The sequence below is a fragment of the Notechis scutatus genome, chromosome 9 (genome assembly GCF_049901735.1).
Source record: "Notechis scutatus isolate UNSWTSFEM ecotype Mainland chromosome 9, rNotScu1.2, whole genome shotgun sequence".
NCBI lineage: Eukaryota > Metazoa > Chordata > Lepidosauria > Squamata > Elapidae > Notechis > Notechis scutatus.
In genome coordinates this window covers 2,861,679-2,883,069 of record NC_142017.1, presented here as the reverse complement: position 1 = coordinate 2,883,069, position 21,391 = coordinate 2,861,679, and the positions used below count along the sequence as shown (strand labels likewise).

Below are 21,391 nucleotides of genomic sequence, written 5' to 3'. Positions count from 1 at the left end.
AGGCAACCTTTGCCGCTGCTTCACTCTCACTGGCCCAGTTCTTCGACTGCACAGTCATCTTCCCGTGGTTTTGTTTTCTGCTCAGCGAGGTTCCCTTTGACTGACACCTCACCTGATTCGCTGACATTCCTCACATGAAACATGTTGACCATATATGGCTAGGAAGCCCGAAGAAGCTTTGGTGGAGCTGAATCAGAAGCCGGTTGTCAGACCAGTCCTGGGAGAAGAAATCTTGCGGGGGGGGTGTGTGTGTTCCCCACAGGGTTGCATTTGATTTTGCAGATCAGCACAAAGGCTGAGGCCACAGAAGGGAATGAGCAGCCCCCACACTGTGGGCCTCCAAACTCTCTTTAAGCTGCTAAAAAAGGGCAATTATTTCAGGCTTTCGAAACGGGGAAACCCGGAAGAGGAGGAGCGCTGATCCCAAAATAAGCACTTTAGTCCCACCTGTTAAATCCCCTATTTAACAGGTAAATCCTTGACTTAGCGATCGCAAAGTGGATCAGGGTTGATCAACATGGTTGATCTTGCATCTACCTCGGTTCGTCTTGTTGGAAATGGAATATTTTAGGCTATACTAAAAAAGGCAGAATATTTCCCCTAAAAAGAAGAAACTCAAAAGAGGCAGAAACTCTCACACACACCCCTTTGCTAATGGGCCATTACTCTGGCCTGGACCAGTCTATTTTACATAACAAAGATCTACTCCAGGTAGAGTTATAATAGGAATTGCCCAAAGCCCTTTCATTACCTCGTCATCCAGCAAGGCTCAACCAAGCCTGGGACTCAGGACAGCCTACAGAGTTGCCCCTGCATGGCAATTAGACTGTAATGATGCATTCTAACCACTGCACCATGGCAGGAAGGGAGGAAGGGAAGGGGAGGGGAGGGAGGGAGGGAGGGAGGAAGGAAGGAAGGAAGGAAGGAAGGAAGGAAGGAAGGAAGGGCAATAGCACTTAGACTTATATACCGCTTCATAGTGCTTTATGAATGAATGAATGTATTCTTTATTGGCCAAGTGTGATTATACACACAAGGAATTTGTCTTGGTGCATGTGCTCTCAGTGTACATAAAAAGAAAAGATAGATACTTTACAGCCCCCTCGAAGCGGTTTACAGAGTCAGCCTCTTGCCCTCAACAATCAGGTTCCTCATTTTACCCACCTCGGAAGGATGGAAGGCTGAGTCAACTTTGAGCCTGGTGAGATTCGAACTGCCAAATTGTAGCCAGCTGGTTGCAGAAGGAGCCTGCAGTACTGCACTCTCATCACTATGCCACAGCGGCTCCTGAGGGTATATAACTAAGTGTCTCTCAGCATCTTTCCTCTTCTTTTCCTTCACCCAACATCTTGAAGCATCTGATCGCCCTTTTCACTCTGGAGTTCCAAGCCATGTGGTCCTGACCACCATTAAACCATCTTTCCAAACAGCCTCCATGTTCCCAGTGTCTTTTCCCCCACTTGGAACTGAACTCAGAAGGATATTTCTTCCAACAGTCTCTTGACTGTATTGTTTACATTATTAAAAGGGACTAAAAGACTACGAGGTTGGAGAAATGGCCTGCATGAACCTCCAAACGATGGAGACGCCTTTATAAGAACTGAATACAGGAAGTCCTCAACTTACGACCGCAATCGACGCCAAAATTTCTGTTGCTGAGGGAGACAATTCTTCGGTGAATTCTGCCCCATTTTGCCACCTTGCTCGCTGCCATTGCTAAGTGAATCCCCGCTAAGTTAAGTTAGTCACATGGTTGTTAAGTGAATCTGGCTTCCCCGTGCACTTCTGACCCCTCACAAAAGGGCATCGCATGACCCCAGGGCACTCCAACCATCCTAAGTACGTGCCCAGGGCCAAGCGTCCGAATTTTGATCATGTGACCACGGGGAGGCTGCAGTGGTCGTTAAGGGTGAAAAGCGGTCATAAGTCACTTTTTCCAAGTGCCGTTGCAACTTCAGTCACTAAACAAATGGTTATAACTCCCAAGGGCTATCTCCCAAAGGTGCTTGTTTCAGGAGGCAGCTGGATTTTCTGGTTTTTCTTGGAAGGCTTTTTGGTTCTCATCCTTCTTCAGCTCTTGACTGGAATGGAAGGACACAGATAAACCTCCAAGTGGCCTCAAGGACCCTCTAAAAAGGATGCAAATGACCAGCTGTCTGCAAGAAGTATCAATCCTTCCCTTCCCCACCATCCAGCCAGAGCTGAAGAAGCTTCTTGGATGAGTAGCGAAACGTCTCCAAGGAAACATCAAGGAAGTCCAGTGGCCTCCCGAAAAAGCCACTTTTGGGACAACCATGACTTGGAGGACTGAGAATCATCAAGGTACTCTGTATGACATCCCACGGTGATGTCCACAGCAGTGTGTTGTCCACCATGTGGTCTTCCACCTCACAACCCAAATGCTTCATGGGCGAAACAGCCCTTGAAACTCCTGAAGGAATATATAGAAGATTTCAGATCCAAAACTTCAATTCCCCCAACGGAGTTCTTAATGGCCAGCTCTAAATTCATCTTCTAACAGCAACGAAAGAGCCTATTAATTTCTAGCACATCGCAGCAAAGACTGAATCGATAGCAGATTGAAGAGCGGGGTGTGGAATAAGAACCGACCAGACCAGCTGCTTTAAATAACTCGGAGTGTGGAGGGGCTTCCGCTGTTTAATCAGGGCCTGAAGCGAGCTGACTTTTTTTCCTTGGTGAGGAAGCAAATGCATTGCACTTTCCTTCTGACTGTTTGGACAGAAAAAGCAGAACTCAAATAGGGCTAGATCTTGGCCATAGCCCTGCAACAAGTTATATGCAAACTTGGGAGGGGTTGATACCCACTTGCCAACTTAGCTATAATGCCAGAGCATCACAGCATAATCCCAAAGATGCTTTTAAAAAAGCAACTGGACTTCCTTGGTGTTTTTTTTAAAAAACATAATCAGTTGGAAGGGACCTTGTAGGTCATCTAGTCCAACCCCCCACCCAAGCAGGAGACCCTACACCATTTCTGACAAATGGCAATCCAGTCTCTTCATGGAAGTCTCAAGTGATGACGCTCCCAGGCAACATCTGTTCCATGGGTTGATTGTTCTCCCTGTCAGAAAGTTTCTCCTTATTTCCAGGTTGAATCTCTCCTTGTTCAGTTTCCATCCATGGTTCCTTGTCTGGTCTTTGGGTCCTTTGGAAAACAGCTTGATCCCTTCCTCCTCTCTGTGGCAGCCCCTCAAATATTGGAAGACTGCTCTCCTGTCTCCCCTGGTCCTTCTCTTCCCTAGACTAGCCAGGCCCAGTTCTTGCAACCATTCTTCATATGTTTTAGTCTCCAGTCCCCTAATCATCCTGGTGGCTCTTCTCTCGTGGCCATATACCTAATATATATTGTGTTCGAACACAGTACAGAAGCCTGATGATGGCAGATGAGATTCTGCCGAAACGTTGCTACAACTTTAAAAGCACAACTATAATGACGTGGGAAAATACCCGAACAAAGCTGAATACCATACATGTAAGTACCTGCGAAAACTTAAGAATATATTTATATTTATATTTATATTTATATTTATATTTATATTTATATTTATATTTATATTATTTATATTTATATTTAGCTCCTTAAAGTGGTAAAACCCTGTGGACCCATCCTCAGTCTTAAAGTGGCAATATCCCTGCTGACTCATCCTCATTGCATCAGCATTATTACAACAGCTGGTCAGCTGTTAAATCTTCAATACCTTAACAATGTCCAACCTTGGCATCTTGAAGTCTTGTGGACTTCAGCTCCCAGAATCCCCATAGCTGGCTGGGGAATTCTGCGAGTTGAAGTCCACAGGTCTTCAAGTTGCCAAGGTTGGACATCCCTGCTCTTGACGTGGCTTGTTGGGTCGTGTGGGATGACATGAAAAAGTTGGTGGTTGGCCCCTGTTATGTCCACATGCCCGTGGAGAAAGCAGCCTTGCACACATGGCTACCCTTGATTTAACTGACCAGCGGTGTGAACAAATGTTGATCCATTGGCCGGCAGCTCCTTGGGGAACTGGGTCAGTAGGGCTTCCTTAATCTCATCTTCCGCAAGGTCAGTTCGGAGGGCAGGAAGTGTGAGATTGCCCAACCTGGGAGCAGCTGTTTGCTCTTCAGCCTTTCCAGCCAGGTGGAGCCATTTCTGCCCCCTCCCACCCCCTCCGGTGGTTGAAGATGACAGCAAGAGAGGGAGAGAAAGAGTAAAAAATGAAAAAAACAAAGCTTTGTGGATGGAGAAAAAAAAACACGTTGAAAAGACTGGGACTCTGTAGCCGGATTCTTTCATCTGCCTAAAGAATAAATCCCAGGATTAAGAAGAAATGAAACATTGATTGTGCCAGATCTGTTTCTCAGTAGCTTTGAAGCCTTACAGCATGAAATATCTTGGCATTATATTAATAGAAGACAAATGGTGACCTTTCCTTCTTTCCTCCCTCCCTCCCTTCCTTTTCCTTCCTTCCTAGTCCTTTCCTTCTTTCTTTTCGTCCTTTTTTCATCCTTCCTATTTTCTCCTTTTCCCTTTCTTTCCTTTCCTTTCTCCTTTTTTTCCTTTCCTTTCCTTTCTCCTTTTTTCCTTTCCTTTCCTTTCTCCTTTTTCCTTTCCTTTCCTTTCTCCTTTTTCCTTTCCTTTCTCCTTTTCCTTTCCCTTCCCTTCCCTTCCCTTCCTTCTTTCCTTTCCTCCCTCCCTCTTCCCTCTCTTTTTACTTATCTCCTTTTCTTCTTTCCTACCTTTGTGCTTCCTCCTTTCCTTTCCTTTCCTTTCCTTTCCTTTCCTTTCTTTTCCACTGTGCCCCCAACATTATTTGAAGGTTTCTGTGTCTAGGAAAAGGAGCCATGGAGACAAGCATGGAAAGCAAAGCACAGGTTATGTTCTTCTCATGATTCTACTGTACTGCAGTGAAATTTGCCTTCCACTATCCAAAAGATTTTCTTCACCAGTTGTTCTGCCTCTTTTAGGATGCTTTAGATTTAGAATTTCCTTTAAACTTCTCTGGATTTTATTTCTTTTTCAAGTCTACTTGATCTCCCGAAGGCTGCTTCTGCTATTCTTGTTTTCTCCTGTATGCCATTCCCCCAGACTGAAGGCTTTCTAGATATTTGCACCTTCTAGTCTGAAAATGCCTTGTAGAGTAAGGTTTGTGTCAAGTTGGGGTGGCATTTTGACTTTTTTCCTCAAGAAGAGGGCCCCTATGAAGGATCTGCAACCTCATGCTTCTCTTTTTTGGAGGGGAAGAGGCCCCTTTATATTATATTTTTTTAGGAAAGAAGCTCAGGAATCCGTAGCATTGCTTTTGGCAGTCCCACTAAGCCTTGGGCCAAGCAATTAGATCACATATGGATGTTGGGCATCAAAAAGGAAGGATCCTTTTGTTATTTCCTCAACCTACTAGAATCCAGCACATTGGATGACCCTGAATTGTGAGGCTACAACAGAGGAAGAGAAAATAATTCATAGGGGGATCCATATCTGCCTCGCCTGTCTGTTTCCTGCCCAGCCTCCATAAAGCCTCTGCTCCGTATCATTTCCCTGGCCTGCTCCCTGTTCCAAGATCTCCTTCAGCTTCATGAACAATGGCCTTGGCTTCACTTCCTTTTGGAGAATTGCCCCAGTTCCCTGCCCGAACTTGTTGCTGTCCATCAGCCCGATGTCCGTGGAGCAACGGGGGGATTTCCTAAGCTTTGGAAATTCTTCATAATTCTCCATTTTGCTGAGTCGGCTGAGGCGGGACCCAAATACTCCACCCAGACAGCTGGATAGTCGGAAGGATGACTCTACAGGAAATTCTGATTGTTCCAGCAGTCCAAGAAGCCCCACGGTGGGAGGTCACATTTTAAAGATTCCCCCAAAGCAACGTTTTAGCTTTCCCCGCTTATGAATTCAGAATATCCCTGGAATTTTGAGGGAAACCATCTCTTCAAGCCCATGAACTGAACCAACTTTAAATCTACTTCGAGAACAGACCTCATTTATATCATTGTTACCCCATTCATAAATCTCCCCCAGCCTATTTGTCTCTCTTGGTGAGAAAATGCCTGCAGCGGAGACGGCCTTGAAGAAAATAGATGGAAGCTGTTGGGAAAATATGCACTTAGCTTAGGAGAACAGGAAGGGGTATGAAAGAAACTCGAGACTATCCACTTTGAGTCTCTTCGGTATCAGAGGCAAGAAAGGAGAAGCGTCGTCAAGCTGGTATCGAGATTCTGTTCCTTTAGCCTAACTCAATGAAGTAAAATTCAACTATTAATTATGACAGCTGTTTCCTAACGTTTATGATGAAGGGAGATTGCTAAGAGGCAGTGATTAGCTGGAACATGGTATATCCTGGTTAAAAAACTAAGCAAGTTCCTAATAAGGAAGAATTTTCTGACAGTGAGAACAATGAATCGGTGGAACAACTTGCCTCCAGAAGGAAGGTGTGGGTGCTCCAACACTGGAGGTTTTTAACAAGAGACTGGATAGCCATTTGTCCGGAATGATTCCTGCTTGACAACTGCTTGAGGAAGGGGTTGGACTAGAACACCTCCAAGGTCCCTCCCAACTGTGTTATTCTGTTGCTTGGCCTGTTCTTGGATGGGAAGTTACAAAGAAAACACAGAGCTGAACATTGAAAATAGCTAACAGGTTTTGCCATGGGATCAGGGGCTGTTGACTTTGACTTGGATAAGACTTTAATTTTGCTTTGTTTTTCCCCCGCCTCCCCTAATGACTTGATTTGGGTTCATTCCATGACTGTGGGTGCAGATACGTCTTGGAGATGGAGAAGAAGAAGAAAAAAGGCAGGATTGCTATGACAACTGTTGTCAAGGAGTCTGATAACAATGTGCTTGGGAGGGGGAGGACAGGAAAGTGGGGGGAAAAAATCTGATTTTAATCCTGGCGCTTTGCAATCTCCTCGAATGGCGTTTCCAATGAACATTGCGTCTCTCTTCGTGGTCTTCTAGTAAACATCTGGATTCTTACAGCCCAAATATCACCTCCTAGATGCAATAGATTTTCAAGACTTGTCCAAGCACCCCAAAAGCTACACACGAAACCTTCCCACAAACAGAAAGAGGGAACTATTCGATTTATACAGGGTAGTCCTCGCCTTACGACCATAACTGAGCCTGACATTTCTGTTATTGAGACAGTTGTTAAGCGGGATTTGCCCCATCTTATGACTTTTCTTGCCACATTTCTTAAGCGAATCCCTGCACTTGTGAAGTTGTTAAGTGAATCTGGCTTCCCCGTGGATGAGGCTGGTCGTCAGAAGGTCGCAAAAGGGGATCACATGACCTCCCGGGGACCTTCCAACCGTCATAAATATGAACCAGGTGCCAAGCAACTGAATTTGGATCATGTGATCCCACAGGGATGCGGCAATCGTCATAAGCCAGTTGCCAAGAATCTGGATTTATGGGGATGCTACAACGGTCGCAAGTATGAAAAATGGCCATAAGTCACTTTTGTCAGTGCTGTTGTAACTTTGAATGGTCACTAAATGAACTATTGTAAGTTGAGGACTACCTGTCCTAAGGATTTGCCCGTATTGGGAATTGCTTTCATCATTTTTCTCCTGGAAGGAACTGCCATCTCTGGACTGTTCTCCGTTGACTTGGATGAAGTAGGCAAGCCATGAGATGCCATCCAGATATACGCCTAAGCCTCAGCTAATAGGCTGAGAACAACCAAGAAATCCTCCCCGAACGGCGAGATTAAGGACACCTCCGTAGGGTTCCAGGAACTGCAGCTGGTTTTGTCACTATAACAACACACTAATGTGCTTTTTAGCTCGCGAGCGTGTGGGAAATAGATGTAGGTCAACGAGCACAATTCCATACGCTCATATGGTTAGAAAGCATCTTGAGCTGAAAGCCGAAGAATCACAGGATGGCTGTGGGGCTGCAGAGATGGGGAAGGACGCTGCCCCACAACCTTTCTCACATCGCAGCCCTGGTCAAAGGGGCCCAGCAGAGATTACATTACCTGAGACTTCTCAGAAAACAATAACTGAATGAAAAACTGCTGGTGACCTTCTACTGCTGCACCATAATCCTAACTTACTGCCCCTGTGTAGGGCTTGCCAATTGCACAGTGGCAGATAGGACAGCGCTCCAGAGGGTTAATGTCATTGCCCAGAGGATCACTGGTTGCCCTCTCCCCTCTTTGGAAGAGCTTTATAGCTCCCGCTTCCTTAAGAAAGTTCACAAACATCCTCAAGGATCCATCTTATCCTGGGCGCCCTTTTTTTGAACTATTACCATCTGGCAGACGGTACAGGATCATAATAAAAACAAGGACAAAATAGGCTGAAAAGCAGCTTCTATCCCAGGGCAGTAGCTCTGTTGAATTCTACTGTATAGTAGTGCAATATTAATGCAATATCAGTGGCCATGATGTGCACTGAAGATGGTGTTTGATTTTGTTGTGCATGATGTAATGACAATAAACAACTAAACTAAGCTAAACTAAACTCATCCCTCTTATAATAATCAGAGGTAAAGGAGTCCCCAAAAGGTGCTTTTGCGAGAGGCAACTGAACTTTCCTGGCTTTTCTTTGAAGACGTTTCGCTTCTCATCCAAGCAGCTTCTTCAGCGAAATGTCTTCAAAGAAAAACCAGGAAAGTCCAGTGACCTTTTGAAAAATGCATCTTTGGGGACAACCATGATCTGGAGGAATGAGAGTCTCCATAGATGAGTCGCTGTGCATTTTTACTCCACTAGTTATTGCCGACTTTAAGGGGCAGTGCTCATGTCCGTTTCACGGCCATTGAGCCAACACAATTCACATGCATATGGCCAGCAGGATTCACAGAGTGCTGTTATCTTCCCACCAAAGGGGTACCTATTTATCTACTCACATTTGCAAGCTTTCAAACTGCTAGGTGGGCAGGAGCTGGAGTGAGGATGGGGGCTCAACCCCATCGTGTGGTGCTCAGGTCTCAAACGCAGGCTGCCCGCTTTCTAGCCAACAAGCCCAGCCTCTTAACCACTGAGCCACCCCACCGCCCTATCATCAGAGACATGGGTCAAAATACCTTCTCTTTCTTAGCAGACCCTCCAGGAATCTGATGGTCATATAATTCCTTGTCCCTGGACACACAATGAGTTATTCATCTGAACGCTGGCTGTCCTGAGGCGAAAAGGGTTAGGAAGAACATAGGAGCCGGGTTCTGGACAGACATGCATGCAAGGTTTCTACCTGTTTTCCCAATATGCACCCTCCCACCCCTAGCACACAATGTACTATGCAGTAGGGAAGAGATTCAACTGTTGAATCTCTTGGCATCCTCTTGGCTCATTCTGAAAGGTCATTACATCTAGGGGGAGAAAAAGGATGCAATGTAAGATCATGTAACTGTGGAGATGGAAGGGATCACAAGGAACATCTAGTACTATTCTCTCCAATATGCAGGAGGATTAACTAATCAAGGCGAGAAGCAACCTAGAACTAAGGAGAAATTTCTTGAAAGTGAGAACAATTGATCTTGCCTTCAGAAGTTGTGGATTCTCCATCACTGGAGGCTTTCAAGAAGAGTCTGGATCAGGTCCCCAAACTTGGCAACTTTAAGACTTGTGGACTTCAACTCCCAGAATTCTGGGAGTTGAAGTCCACAAGTCTTAAAGTTGCCAAGTTTGGGGACTCCTGGTCTGGACAGTCACTTGTCTGACATGATATATAAGGTCTCCTCCTTGAGCAGGGACTACAAGACCTCCAAGTTCCCTTCCAACTCTGTTATTCTGTTAATCAGACAATCATCAAGAAGTCGCTGCCTAGCTTCTTAAAGGTTTTCAGAACTCACAACTTGTGCAGTAGACTACGACGGGAGTTTTTCTAACATTTAAATGACATCTAGGTAGCTAAATGCATATTGGTCATTTTTAGTCCTACTTTCCGTTGTAAAATATTTATTGGTCATTTTCCCTGTAGCTTCCCTCTAAATTCCTGAAGATGGCTGAGAGTTCCCATAAGTTGTCTCTCTTTTTTTTTTTAGACTTGACATTCTTCAGACCATCTCTTGGTTCCCCCCGCCCCAACCAAAAGACAGGTTGAAATATGCAAGGTGGACACAGTCTATGATTTGACAATCCAATACTCTTAACTGCCGACAAAAGAATAGAGGAGATCACACAATTCCCATTTGTTTCCAGTCAAAGCAAACAGCATTAACATGTCACAAGAATGCAACCCAGGTCTGCTATATAATTGTTTTACAAGTCTCACCAGCAATCATCTTACACATTCAGGGTACAAAGGCAGAAATAAAAAAATATGAACATTGACGGTACAAAACAGTACAATCAGAAAAGGAGACATTTAGTTTTCTCCCTTATTTACTGGTCTTTACAGCAATGTTTTCGGAAAGAAAGAAAGAAGAGAAAGAAAGGGAAAGAAAAAGAAAGAAAGGGAAAGAAAAAAAAGAAGAAAGAAGAAAGAAAGAAAGAAAGAAAGAAAGAAAGAAAGAAAGAAAGAAAGAAAGAAAGAAAGAAAGAAAGAGAAGGGAAGGAAGGAAACACAGAGAGAAAGAAAGAAAGAAAGATAATATGATGCAAAACCAAGCTGTTCCTTTAAGGCAAATTATGTTCTTTCATATTCCATAAAAAACTGAAATAAAAGATTATGTTTTTCCCTCGATGGCCGTTTCATGCCAAATATTTCAGCTTCTCTTTGACCTTTAGTGATGTCAGCATGAGTGGATTTGCAGGGGCTGCAAACAAACACATTCACTACTCATCCCAAATCCTCTCCGATCTTCCACCCACCCACACATGTTTAGAAATCCCATTGTGTGCAACGCTTCTTACCCCTAGGAAAACGTACACACGATTGTAACTGGAAATTGCAACACTCCGCACAGCTCTTTGTGGCAAAGTTTCATTGGGCATAAGGAAATTATTTTTAAGCACAATGGTAGGGGGGGAAAAAACCCCTCACAATCTGGCACACACCTAACTGAAGAACCAAACCTTCTGGAAACAGAGCTCTGCGTAAATAAGTTTGCTTTATGTGGGAGAAAGGAAATTTATGTCCCACAAATGCATGACTTGTTTCAATCAAGGCCCACATCTGGTTTTGAATAGTAGATCAGTGCTCACCCTCTACTACTAGCTGGTGCCTAGCCAAAGAGGCTGGCCTGATTTAAATAGGATTTCATTTCAGTGAATCAAATACCACCCGTCTCATCATTCACCCTGTATTTAACATTCTCTCTTCTACCCCGATAACAATCGCAACCCTGTAGTAACTTTACAGAGATGCATTTGGCCTGGTGGGGGGAAGGGGTGTCTCAGGTCACAGCTCTTTTGCTATAATTATTTGGGGGGGGGGGGAGACAGCGATTTTGTGCTTTTTTTTAAAAAAACCAACCTAGAAGTAAACCCTCCTGCGGTGTGGAGAAGATTGCAAATCTCATCCAACCCAGCAGAGTCAACTTTGGGAAGAAAGCCTGTGATTCACGGGCCAGGGAACTCATCCTGCAGGTTGTAAGCCCTTTTTGTTGGTCAGTTTGGGAAGACAGCCATCAAGAATGAATCCGTGGTTCATCCTTGGGAGACTTTTTTAGATCAACCAAGGTTCACAGAAAGATCTAAAGCTCTCAAGAAGCCTTCAGCTGGCCCCCTACAGCCAACGCCGTGACTTATGGCCAATTTCCTATGAGGCCAGGTACCCATGTAATATTGGTTAAAACGAGAAAGACAGCGGTTAAAAGAAGAACTCGGAGAGAGAGAGAGAAAAACACACGAGAAGGAGCTGGTGGTGGATGGAATGAAAAAACAAAAAACAAAATCAAGGTCCATTTCTGGAGATGAGCTTCAGGGAAGCCTTAAATGAAGCAACTTCCTTCTCACACTTGCCTCAAATTATCTTCCAGTTTTATTTTCACAGGTAAATTGTGCTTTCCCGCCTCCTTCGGTGGCACATCTATTCAGGGTGGCTGCAGGAGGCATGGCCTGTTCCTCTCCCGGGTTTATTCCGTTTGAGCATCGTAATTCGCCCCTCCAGCTTTCTTCAATTCACCCTTGATGTAATCCTCATCCAGTTCCTTGTGATCGCTGATCACAAACTCTTTGGCGAAATTCTGCAAGGGGACAAAAAGGTAACATATGTTTAGCAAAGGATGGGATCAGATAGATAAGATGTCCTCATCCCCAGGGAGTGAGGCTGAAGGATGACGGTGGCCTGTGCGCTTTTGAAACAGGAATTGAAAGCTTTCCAAAATGATGGTGTGATGACCCAGAGTGTAACACAAACATAACAAAATCCAAAACGTAAATAAATGTCCTTTAATGCCTCCAATTTGGCCCCACTGTTCAATAATAATACTCAGCTGGAGATAAAACATACTCAGAAATAGTCTTCAAAAGAAAGCAAAACAGTCCAAACTTAATGAGCAGATAGAGGTGAAATAAAAACCCAAACAAACTACAATGATGAAATTTCCACAACGGACCAGGAGAAATAGTTACCAAATTCAAGGAGATAACAAGGCACAGTCTGTTGGAAGGACGCCAACCAAGATAACTTCAGACCAAAATAAAACACGCTTTGTTTCCAGTGTTTGCCAGTACGCAGGTCCAAACTCTTATGCAGTTGTCACACCTGCATCCCTTGAAGAGGATCAAGAGATCACGCCTCTCCCTTATCCTCTCCTCCCTGCATGCTGTAGGATGGATAAGGCAGTGGCCCCCAACCTTTTTTGTCCCACAGCCCGGTACTGGCATCACAAAATGATCCATGGACCGGTACCGGCATCAGCACGCACGACCAAGGCAAGGCGAGCCGAGCGACCGGCCAGCCAGCTGTCCCCCGCTTCTCCCCGCCACCTTCAACTCCTCCTTGGTACCTTTGTCGATGGGCTTTTCGGGCTCTTTCTTAATCTCCTCCTAACGTGAGACTCCACCGCCATCGGGATGGCTCTTCGTCCGAAGCCCCCCCCCCCCTGACGAAACTAAGGCGCGAGGATTCAGCACCCAAACGCCGCTTTCCAACCGACAGCCGACAAGCTCACCCGGAAGCACTTTCTCAAGAGCCGTCGAAACAAGATGGCAGCGCCCACTTCTTTGCGGCCCAGTAAAAAATGCTCCATGGATCGGTACCGGTCCGGGGCCCGGTGGTTGGGGACCACTGGGATAAGGGATTGGCCTGGGTCCTCCTCTTGACTGCCCAGCTGGCCTCTGCCCTTCCCCAGCCTCCTCCACAACCTCCGGAGCCCCACTTCCACTCCCTGTCGGCTGTTCCTCCTCTCCCTCAGAGTCAGTCTCCACCAGGGAACATGACAGATGGTTCCAGAGAAACTCTTTTGTGAGTTTGGGGTAGCTTTTCGCTGCCAATAATGCCTCTCCCCATTCTAATATTCACCTGAAACTGCTACTTTCAAAACATCCTTAAAGATCCATCTCATCCTGGGCACCCCCTTTTTCTGAACTATTATCATCTGGTAGACAGTACAGGATAATAAAAAAAAGGACGAATAGGCTGAAAAACAGCTTCTATCCCAGGGCAGTAGCTCTTTTGAATTCTGCTGTATAGTGCAGTGTTGGTACAGTGTCAGGGTTTTCGGTTCAATGTGTGGAGTGTGAAGGATGTGTGTTTGTGTTTATTTTCATGGTCATGATGTGCACTGAAGGTGGTGCTTGATTTCTTTGTACGAGGTGCAATGATAATAAACTAAACTAAACTAAACTAAACTAAACTAAACTAAACTAAACTAAACTAAACTAAACTACTACATGGACCTAACCAAGCCAGTAATCACATGGTAATCAAGAAGGCTGCATGAGAACACATAGAAAAAAGTTATTTCCCAAAATGTTAGCATGTAAGAGGTCCTTCAGAGGTGTTGAATTTGAACTTCCACAGCATCAACCATGTCCATTATAAGAGCTGGGCTGATAAGGCCCCAAGTTATGACTGTAATGGAGCCCACCCATCATGGTCATAACTCATGACGGTGGTAAATGGTCACATAACCGACCTGATTTTACAGTTTTCTTTGTGGCATAACTGCACGTCAGAGCTGTTTGCAGCATCCCACAACAGCGAATCTGGGTCATAAGTACCTCTAGGTACATCCATCAGAGCTTTGAACAGTCACTAAATGACCATTCATAAGTTGGAAAACTCCTTGTAATTCCACACAGGTAGAAGGTCCCACATTTGGGGAAATTTTCCTTTCTTTTTCCAGCCAGGAAAAGCAGCAGGTGTGGTCAGTACCGTAGTTCACAGACTTTGAGCGCTTCTTAAACTGAGGAGCCTCTTGAAATACACAAGAGAGTGTCCTTTCTGTCTTTTCCTGCTGAAACCGTTTTTTGGATCTTCTTAAAATTCTATCCCCGAGACAAAACAAGGCCTTTTCAGTCTGCCCTACTCAACTCTGCCATCCCATGTTGACCTTGGCGATGGCCTGGGGATGAATGACCCCCTCTGTGTTCCTTCTAGAGCATTGGAGCCCCACAAACAAATACGTCCATTTGTTTGGGGCCAGGAAGCTGGGAGGGTTTGACAACCTCAATGGCAAAAAAAACACAACACAAAAGGCTGGAATATGCATAACAGACCAAGGAGGAGAACCACAACGAACATCTCTTGAAACGTTTTGATTCCGTCTCTTGGGAGGAGCAAAGAAACTGAAGATTATTTGCAGTTTACTAGCCATGCATCCTTCAGAGCTTCTTTCAACCTTACGGGTCACACAAGCATCAGAACATCTAAATTAGGCATTTGAATGCCTTGGAGGGTATTTTCCTTTAGATGCTGGCTTCCTCATTTCAGTGGAAGGACAAGAATGCAAAGCACTTCAGAATCACTGGTGTAGATCAAATGTATTCAGTCAATTTCTTTTTATTGCAACTGCTACAACCCCTTGCAAACAGGTTTCAACGGCTGGGCTAATTGAAGTTGAAGTCCAACATTTCTAGAAGATGTTGACCTCGTTACTTCTGATTTAAGTCCAAGGTTAGGAAACTTGCCATCTACCCAGTTTTTGGACTCTGGCTCCCAATTAGTGGACTCATAATAAGTAATTGAGGACGCTAGAACCAAGTGCCTTGATTTGCATTAAAACGGGGAGCTTAGAAATCAAATCTCCAGGTGTAACCAAGAATGTCTCCTATTAACACTTTCTCCTGTCTCAATAAAAGAGAATATTTGTAGCTCAGGGTTGAAACGAGGAGTCCTTGATGTGTTCTCTGAGCTGGGTTGTTTTTTTGCAGACGTTTCATGACCCAGCTAGATAACATTATGAGTGCCAGTAAGGAGTGAGGTTTGCTATAAGCTGAGAGCAAACCTCACTCCATTTTAGCACTGATGATGTTATCTAGTTGGGTAATGAAATGTTTGCAAAGGAACAACCAAGCTCAGAGAGTACTAAGAACTCCACAGTCCTCCTCCTCCTCCTTTACTCTCTCCTAACTGATGATGTTACCTAGTTGGGTAATGGAATGTCTGCAAGGAAACAACCAACTTCAGAGAGCACCAAGAACTCCACAGTTTTCCTCCTCCCTTTCCTCTTCCTCCTTTCCCTCTTTCTCCTCCTCCTCCTCTTCATTCTTGCAAATTTCACTCTCTTCTAGCACGGATGACATTACCTAGTTGGGTAATGGAATGTCTGCAAGGAAATAACCAAGCTCAGAGAGCAACAACTTATTTCTATCTTCCTGTACAACTTCACAAAAAACAAATATTTACCTTCTTGATGGGACAAGAAATATTGAATAGAACACTTCAACTTACCTGTACAACTTCTTTCACGAGGGTCTTATCGGTCCCTGTTTTAGCTCTCTGAAGGCCACTGACGTTCTCCCCTATCCAGGTGATCAGTGCAAACTTGACTCGTTTGCTCATGGTGTCTCCAGTGGTGAACCGGATGAAGCCAAACAACCGAATGTCATCTTGAGAGAAATAAATATAAATAAAGGAGTGAACTGGAAGGGCTGGAGAAGCAAAAGTCAGCTTACCAAATTGGTCACCCGCTTGGCAAAGAAATAACCTAATTCCCATCGTTGTTCACCTGTTTTCATCTAGTTGCATCCAAAACGCATTTTCATTGGTAGGATTCAGGATCTCCTATGAATTATTTGGTGGCTGAGGATTATATTGTATCTGTCATTTTGCTACTTACAGAAGAGGATATTTGTAGCTCGGGGTTGAATTGTGGGGTTCTAGGTGCTCTCTGAGCTCGGTGGTTTTGGCTGCTGCTACTTATTTTTTCAAGACTTGTGAACATCTGGGGCTTTGCACACCACTAAGTCACAATGCAGGTAAAAAAGGAACGGGTTTTTGATTATATAGTTATGGCCAGCATTTTTTTACTTCTTTTAACCCCTTCCTCAGGACACCTCTGGCCCAAATTCTAGAGCAGGGTTTCTAAACCTTGATAATCTTAAGATGTGTGGACTCCAACTCCCAGAATTCCCCGGCCAGCATTCTGGGAGTTGAAGTCCACTCATCTTAACATGATTGAGAAATTCTGCTCTAAAACATCCTCAAACCCAAAAGGACTTGATCTGAAAGCTGAAAAAGGAAGTACCTAGAAGGAGAGGTGTGTCAGGCGTGATTTGTGTGCGTGTACATGGTGTGTGTTCAGAGAAAGAACTAGGATGGCCAGAGAGGAGCCCCCCCCCCAAAAAAAAACCCTCAGGAACTTTCCTTTGTGCAAAATTAAATCAGAATTCCAAGCAAACCGGAAATTGGAAGCAGCAGGGGCAGCAGCAGAAGGAAAAGCTAAAAGAGCATCTGTCCCACAGCCCAAAGAAATTGATTTATTTTTTCTTTGCAAAGGCAAAAAGCAAAGGGGAAAAAATATGATTTGCAGACAGACAGGAATGGCTTGTCAATGAGAACCTCAACCACAATCATTACCATAAGGAGGACTCCTCTTCCTCCCTCCTTTCCTCTCTCCCTCCCTTCCTCCCTCCCGTACATAGCCTTGTTTTCCCAGGCTGGCCCTTTAAAAGTAAAACATGAAAGAGGAGACAACACAGGGTGGCAGGAACAGAAGATGAAAAGCAAGACATGAAACCATTTCATGATGTTTCCTGCTGCAAGCTCACTTCTGTGAGCTGAAAGCAAAAGAAAACAGGACAGAAGAAAAGAAAGGAAGGAGTGGAGGCTTTGAAATGCTTTAAAAAAAAAAAACCAAACCCAACAACAACCCATTCATATGGATTTATGACATCTACCTCTCCAACAGCCCCTTTCACAATTTCTCCTGAAAAATGGGTGCTTTTTTTCTCTTTGTTCTTTGCTTTAATTCATGGCTGGCTGGGGAATTCTGGGAGTTGAAGTCCACACACCTTAACATGGTTGAGAAGTCCTGCTGTAGACTTTGGGCTCAGAGGTGTCCAGAGAAAGGGATTCAAAAATAAGTCAAGGGGATGGCCACAACCACATAAACACAACCTATTCACGTGGCTCAAAAGTCCTAATGCGTTGGGTTTTCCTTTTTTTCTTCCCCTTTTTGGCTTGAATTCATGCCAAAATGGGCCACTCTTAGAAATCAAGAGAAATTAAGTAACTAAGTAAATAAATATGCAGGTTGCAAGGTTTTCCAGTTGCTTGGAAGTGACCTCACAAGCATGTCAACCCAGACCTTTGCTTGGGTGAAGGTGGACGAGTGCTAAGTTGTGCTGGTAAAGACTCGGTTTTCTGGATCTGCCTTTCCGTCCACGCCCAAGAACGTTTGAACGTTGGTAGGCAGCCCTCCATTAGTCCTTTAGCTGGGTGTCCGTGTTCAGACATGCTGGGCCTTTAAGAGGCAGAGAGAGAATTTCTGCCAGCTTAAAGCAGACGATGCTCCTAGAAATGCGTCCTCTTCCAGCCACAATAAACACCACGCTGGGCTTTGCGCTGCGTTTCTTAACGTTGCTTGCAAAAGATTGCCGATGTCGGAGACAAAGCTGCGTTTGGGCATGAATTAAAACCAGTTTCAAAGGTCGCCGTTGAGCAAGAGAAGGAATTCCTGGGCAACTTGCTAGAATCTGGGCCTCTGGTTGAAAGGAATAAAAGCAGCGCCTGAACCATCTGTGTTTTTTTCTTTGAAGGGAGCCCTGAGAATCTCCCAAACAAAAGGCCTGGGAGATGGATGACATCATTACAGTTCAGGGCTTTTCAAACCTTTTTGGGAGGAAGCGGGTGTTGGGGAGTGTTTAAAACAAAACAAAAAAAAAGCACATTTCGAGCTGTTTGGCCTTTCCTCCCTTCCCCTTGGCAACACGAGGGATGTGGGTTGGTGGAAGAGAGAAAAAGAGAGCTCACCTGTACACTGCCCTATAAATTCTTCGTAATCCACCCCGTTGTGTCCTGGGATGATGGTGGAGCCGTCGTACTTAAATGTCACCCTTTGGGAAAGTGGGAAGGAAGAGAAGGAGGAGAAGGGGAAGAAGAAGATGGAGGAGGAGGAGGAGGAGGAGGAGGAGAAGAAAGAAGAAGAGGAGGAGGAGGGGGGAGAAAGAGGAGGAGGAGGAGGAGAGGAGGGGGAGAAAGAAGGAGGAGGAGGAGGAGGAGAGAGAAAGGAGAAGAAAAAGGAGAAGAAGGAAGAGGAGGAAGAGGAGAAGGAGGGGGAGGGAGAAAGGAGAAGAATTATTCAGATGGTTTGTCTCTAAGATTGCAGAAGTCTTGCACCTCCCCAGCCAGACCCACCCAAGTTTTTACAGAGTGAGATGGCCCACTTCCCGCCTGCCCCAGAAGCTTAGAAGAAGGAGCCTGGGGGCTCCCAAAAGGAGATGATGTCATAACCAAATGTCCTTTGCAAAATCTCTCACCATAAGGTGAGGTTCCTTCCTTGCAAGTGGAACAGTTTGGGCTTCCAACCAAAAGAGGAGAGCTGGCTGCCAACTCAGCCAACCTGGAAGAAATCTTACCCCCCCACACACCACGAAGACCTCACAACGGCCCAAGGCCCATCATCCCCTTTTGGGCTAGCATGGGAAGATAGGCGTGGCTTCTAATGGCTTCCAAGGCCCATCATCCTCCCCCATTGTGCTAGCTTAGAAAGACACTTAAAGAAAGCAGTGCAAGATTGGAAGAGGTGGAAAGACCTGGCCCTTAGAATGACCAAGAGTCCACAGGGCCGAATGGATTTTTTCTCCTCCTCCTCCTCCTCCTCCTCCTCCTCCTCCTCCTCCTCCTTCTCCTCCTCCTCCTCCTTCTCCTCCAATCCTCCTTCTTCCCCCCTTTGTGCTAGCTTGGGAAGACAAACACTATGAGTTCCAAGGCCCATCCTCCTCCCCCTTGTCCCCCTTGTGCTAACTTGGGAAGACAAGCCTCATGGATTCCAAGGCCCATCGTCCTCTCCCTTCTGCTAACCTGAGAAGGCAAGGCATCCTTGACTCCCACCCCATCCATCCGCTCCCCAAAAGCAAAGCGAATCCCGTTGAAAGGTCCCCCCGTGGACAGATCCTCTTCCCCCGGCTCGCTCTCCTCCGCCCCTTTCGCTTCAACCCCCTCTCACCACCACCCCCCTGGCCCCGGGCGAGCTGCGACGCCCGCTGGGCTCCTTACCAGTTGACCCCCGTGCTGTCATCCCGCACCAGGTTGTAGGCCCTTCGGCAGGCTTCTTTGTCGATCTTGGTGGCCATCCTCAAGAGGCGCTCCGGGAATTATTCCAGGCAAGGCGGCTCTGCCAGAGAGGCGGCCCAAGTGGAGAGCGAAAGGGACCGCCGGCTCGTGCCCTTCAACCAGAGAGCAGGCGTGCAAAGCATCCGAAGGACCGAGCGGAGGCTGAGAAGCTGGCGCTGTGCGGGGGAGGCGCGGCCGCCCGACTCCTTCTGCCTGCCTGCCTGCCTGCCTGCCTGCTGCAGTCCGTCCCGCAGCCTCGCAGGGAAGGGATCGGTCCGAGCAGATCCGGCTTAACCCTTCCTCTGCCGGCTGCCCCGGCTCTGCAGCGGCTTTATGGGCCCCCGATCCGAGGAGGAGGAGGAGGAGGAGGAGGAGGAAGAGCAGGGCTTGCCGAGCCGTCTCCTCCCCTCCCAGCGCCTGGGTCTCCTGACCCCCCTTCTTCCTTCCAGCCCAGGGAAGGTCTTCCAACCCGGCCCCCTCGCGCTTCTTCCTTCGCCTTCCCTTCTTCTTCTTCTTCTGCAAAAAGGAGAGAGGGCGGTGCGGCCGAGAATGCAATTCATTCACTTCTGTTCTTCCTCTGGAATTTGTATGGGTCTCTCTCTCTCTCTCTCTCTTTCTTTCTCTCTCTTTCTTTCTTTCTCTTTCTCTCTCTCTCTTTCTTTCTCTCTCTTTCTTTCTTTCTCTTCTCTCTCTCTCTCTTTCTCTTCTCTCTCTCTCTTTCTCTTCTCTTTCTCTCTCTCTCTCTCTCTTTATTTTCTTCTCTTCTTTTCTCTCTCTTTCTCTCTTTCTGCCTCTCTCTTTCTCTGTTTCTCTCTCTTTCTTCCTTCCTTTCCATCTCTTTTTTCTCTCTCTTTCTCTCTCTCATTCTTTCTTTCTTTCTCTCTTTCTCTCTCTTTTTACTCTTTCTCTCTTTCTCTCTTTCTTTCTCTTTCTCTCGCTTTCTCTCTTTCTCTTTCTCTCTTTCTTTCTCCCTTTCTCTTTCTTTCTCTTTCTCTCTTTCTCTCTCTCTCTTTCTCTCTCTCTTTCCTCTCTCTCTTTCCTCTCTCTTTCTCTTTTCTGTCTCTCTTTCTTTCTCTTTCTCGCTTTCTCTCTCTCTCCCTTTCTCTTTCTTTCTCTCTCTTTTCTCTCTTTCTCTCTCTCTTTCTCTTTTCTCTCTTTCTCTCTCTCTCTCTTTCTCTTTCTCTCCTTCCTTTCTCTTTCTCTTTCTCTCTTTTTTCTCTCTCGCTCTTTTTCTTTCTGTCTTTCTCTCTCTTTTCTCTCTCTCTTTCTCTTTCTTTTTCTCTTTCTCTCTCTTTCTCTTTCTCTTTCTTTCTTCCTTTCTCTCTTTTCTCTCTCTCTCTCTTTCTTTCTCTTTCTCTCTCTCTTTTCTCTCCCTCTTTCTCTCTTTCTTTCTCTTTCTCTCTCTTTCTTTCTTTCTCTCTTTCTCTTTCTTTCTCTCTCTCTCTCTCTCTTTCTCTTTCTTTCTCTTTCTCTTTCTTTCTCTTTCTCTTTCTTTCTCTCTTTCTCTTTTTTCTCTCTTTCTCTCTTTCTTTCTCTCTCTCTTTCCTCTCTCTCTTTCCCTCTCTCTTTCTCTTTCTCTCTTTCTTTCTCTTTCTCTCTTTCTTTCTTTCTCTCTCTTTCTCTCTCTCTCTCTTTCTCTATGTGTGTGGGTGGGGTGTGTGTGTGTGGAGTGTCTGTGAGTCCCGGTGAGTGGGTAACCGTGGGTGGGTGAAAACCAGCTAGAGAGCTACCTACACAAGATGAAGTGGAGGAATGGTTTTGTTGAGGGAAGGGGCGGAGGAAAGGAGGGAATGGATTGCCAGCCTGCCTGCCTGCCTACCTTCCCTTTGGGTTGCCATAGCAACCGC

At 45.6% G+C, this 21,391-nt stretch overlaps 1 protein-coding gene and 1 long non-coding RNA gene across 2 annotated transcripts in view; both read right to left on the bottom strand.

The window, feature by feature from the left end:
• LOC148129798 (uncharacterized) overlaps positions 1-21,391 on the bottom strand; it is a 293,893-nt gene that overhangs the window by 19,835 nt on the left and 252,667 nt on the right. The gene's annotated exons all lie outside the window — the stretch shown is intronic.
• COTL1 (coactosin like F-actin binding protein 1) lies at positions 10,166-20,123 on the bottom strand. Its single transcript, XM_026684045.2, has 4 exons — positions 19,488-20,123; positions 18,243-18,325; positions 15,720-15,877; positions 10,166-12,066 (listed from the first exon to the last, which is right to left on the bottom strand). The coding sequence occupies exons 1-4, from the start codon at positions 19,562-19,564 to the stop codon at positions 11,956-11,958; spliced, it is 429 nt and encodes a 142-aa protein (XP_026539830.1). The 5' UTR covers positions 19,565-20,123; the 3' UTR covers positions 10,166-11,955.

Bases quoted from the DNA above. Each gene is read 5' to 3' on its own strand.
- COTL1 (XM_026684045.2), bottom strand. From the start codon at position 19,564: ATGGCCACCAAGATCGACAAAGAAGCCTGCCGAAGGGCCTACAACCTG. The intron at 18,326-19,487 runs GTAAGGAGCCCA...ACTTTCCCAAAG, and splicing joins GACAGCACGGGGGTCAACTG to GGTGACATTTAAGTACGACG. The intron at 15,878-18,242 runs GTGAGCTCTCTT...ATTTCTCTCAAG, and splicing joins ATTTATAGGGCAGTGTACAG to ATGACATTCGGTTGTTTGGC.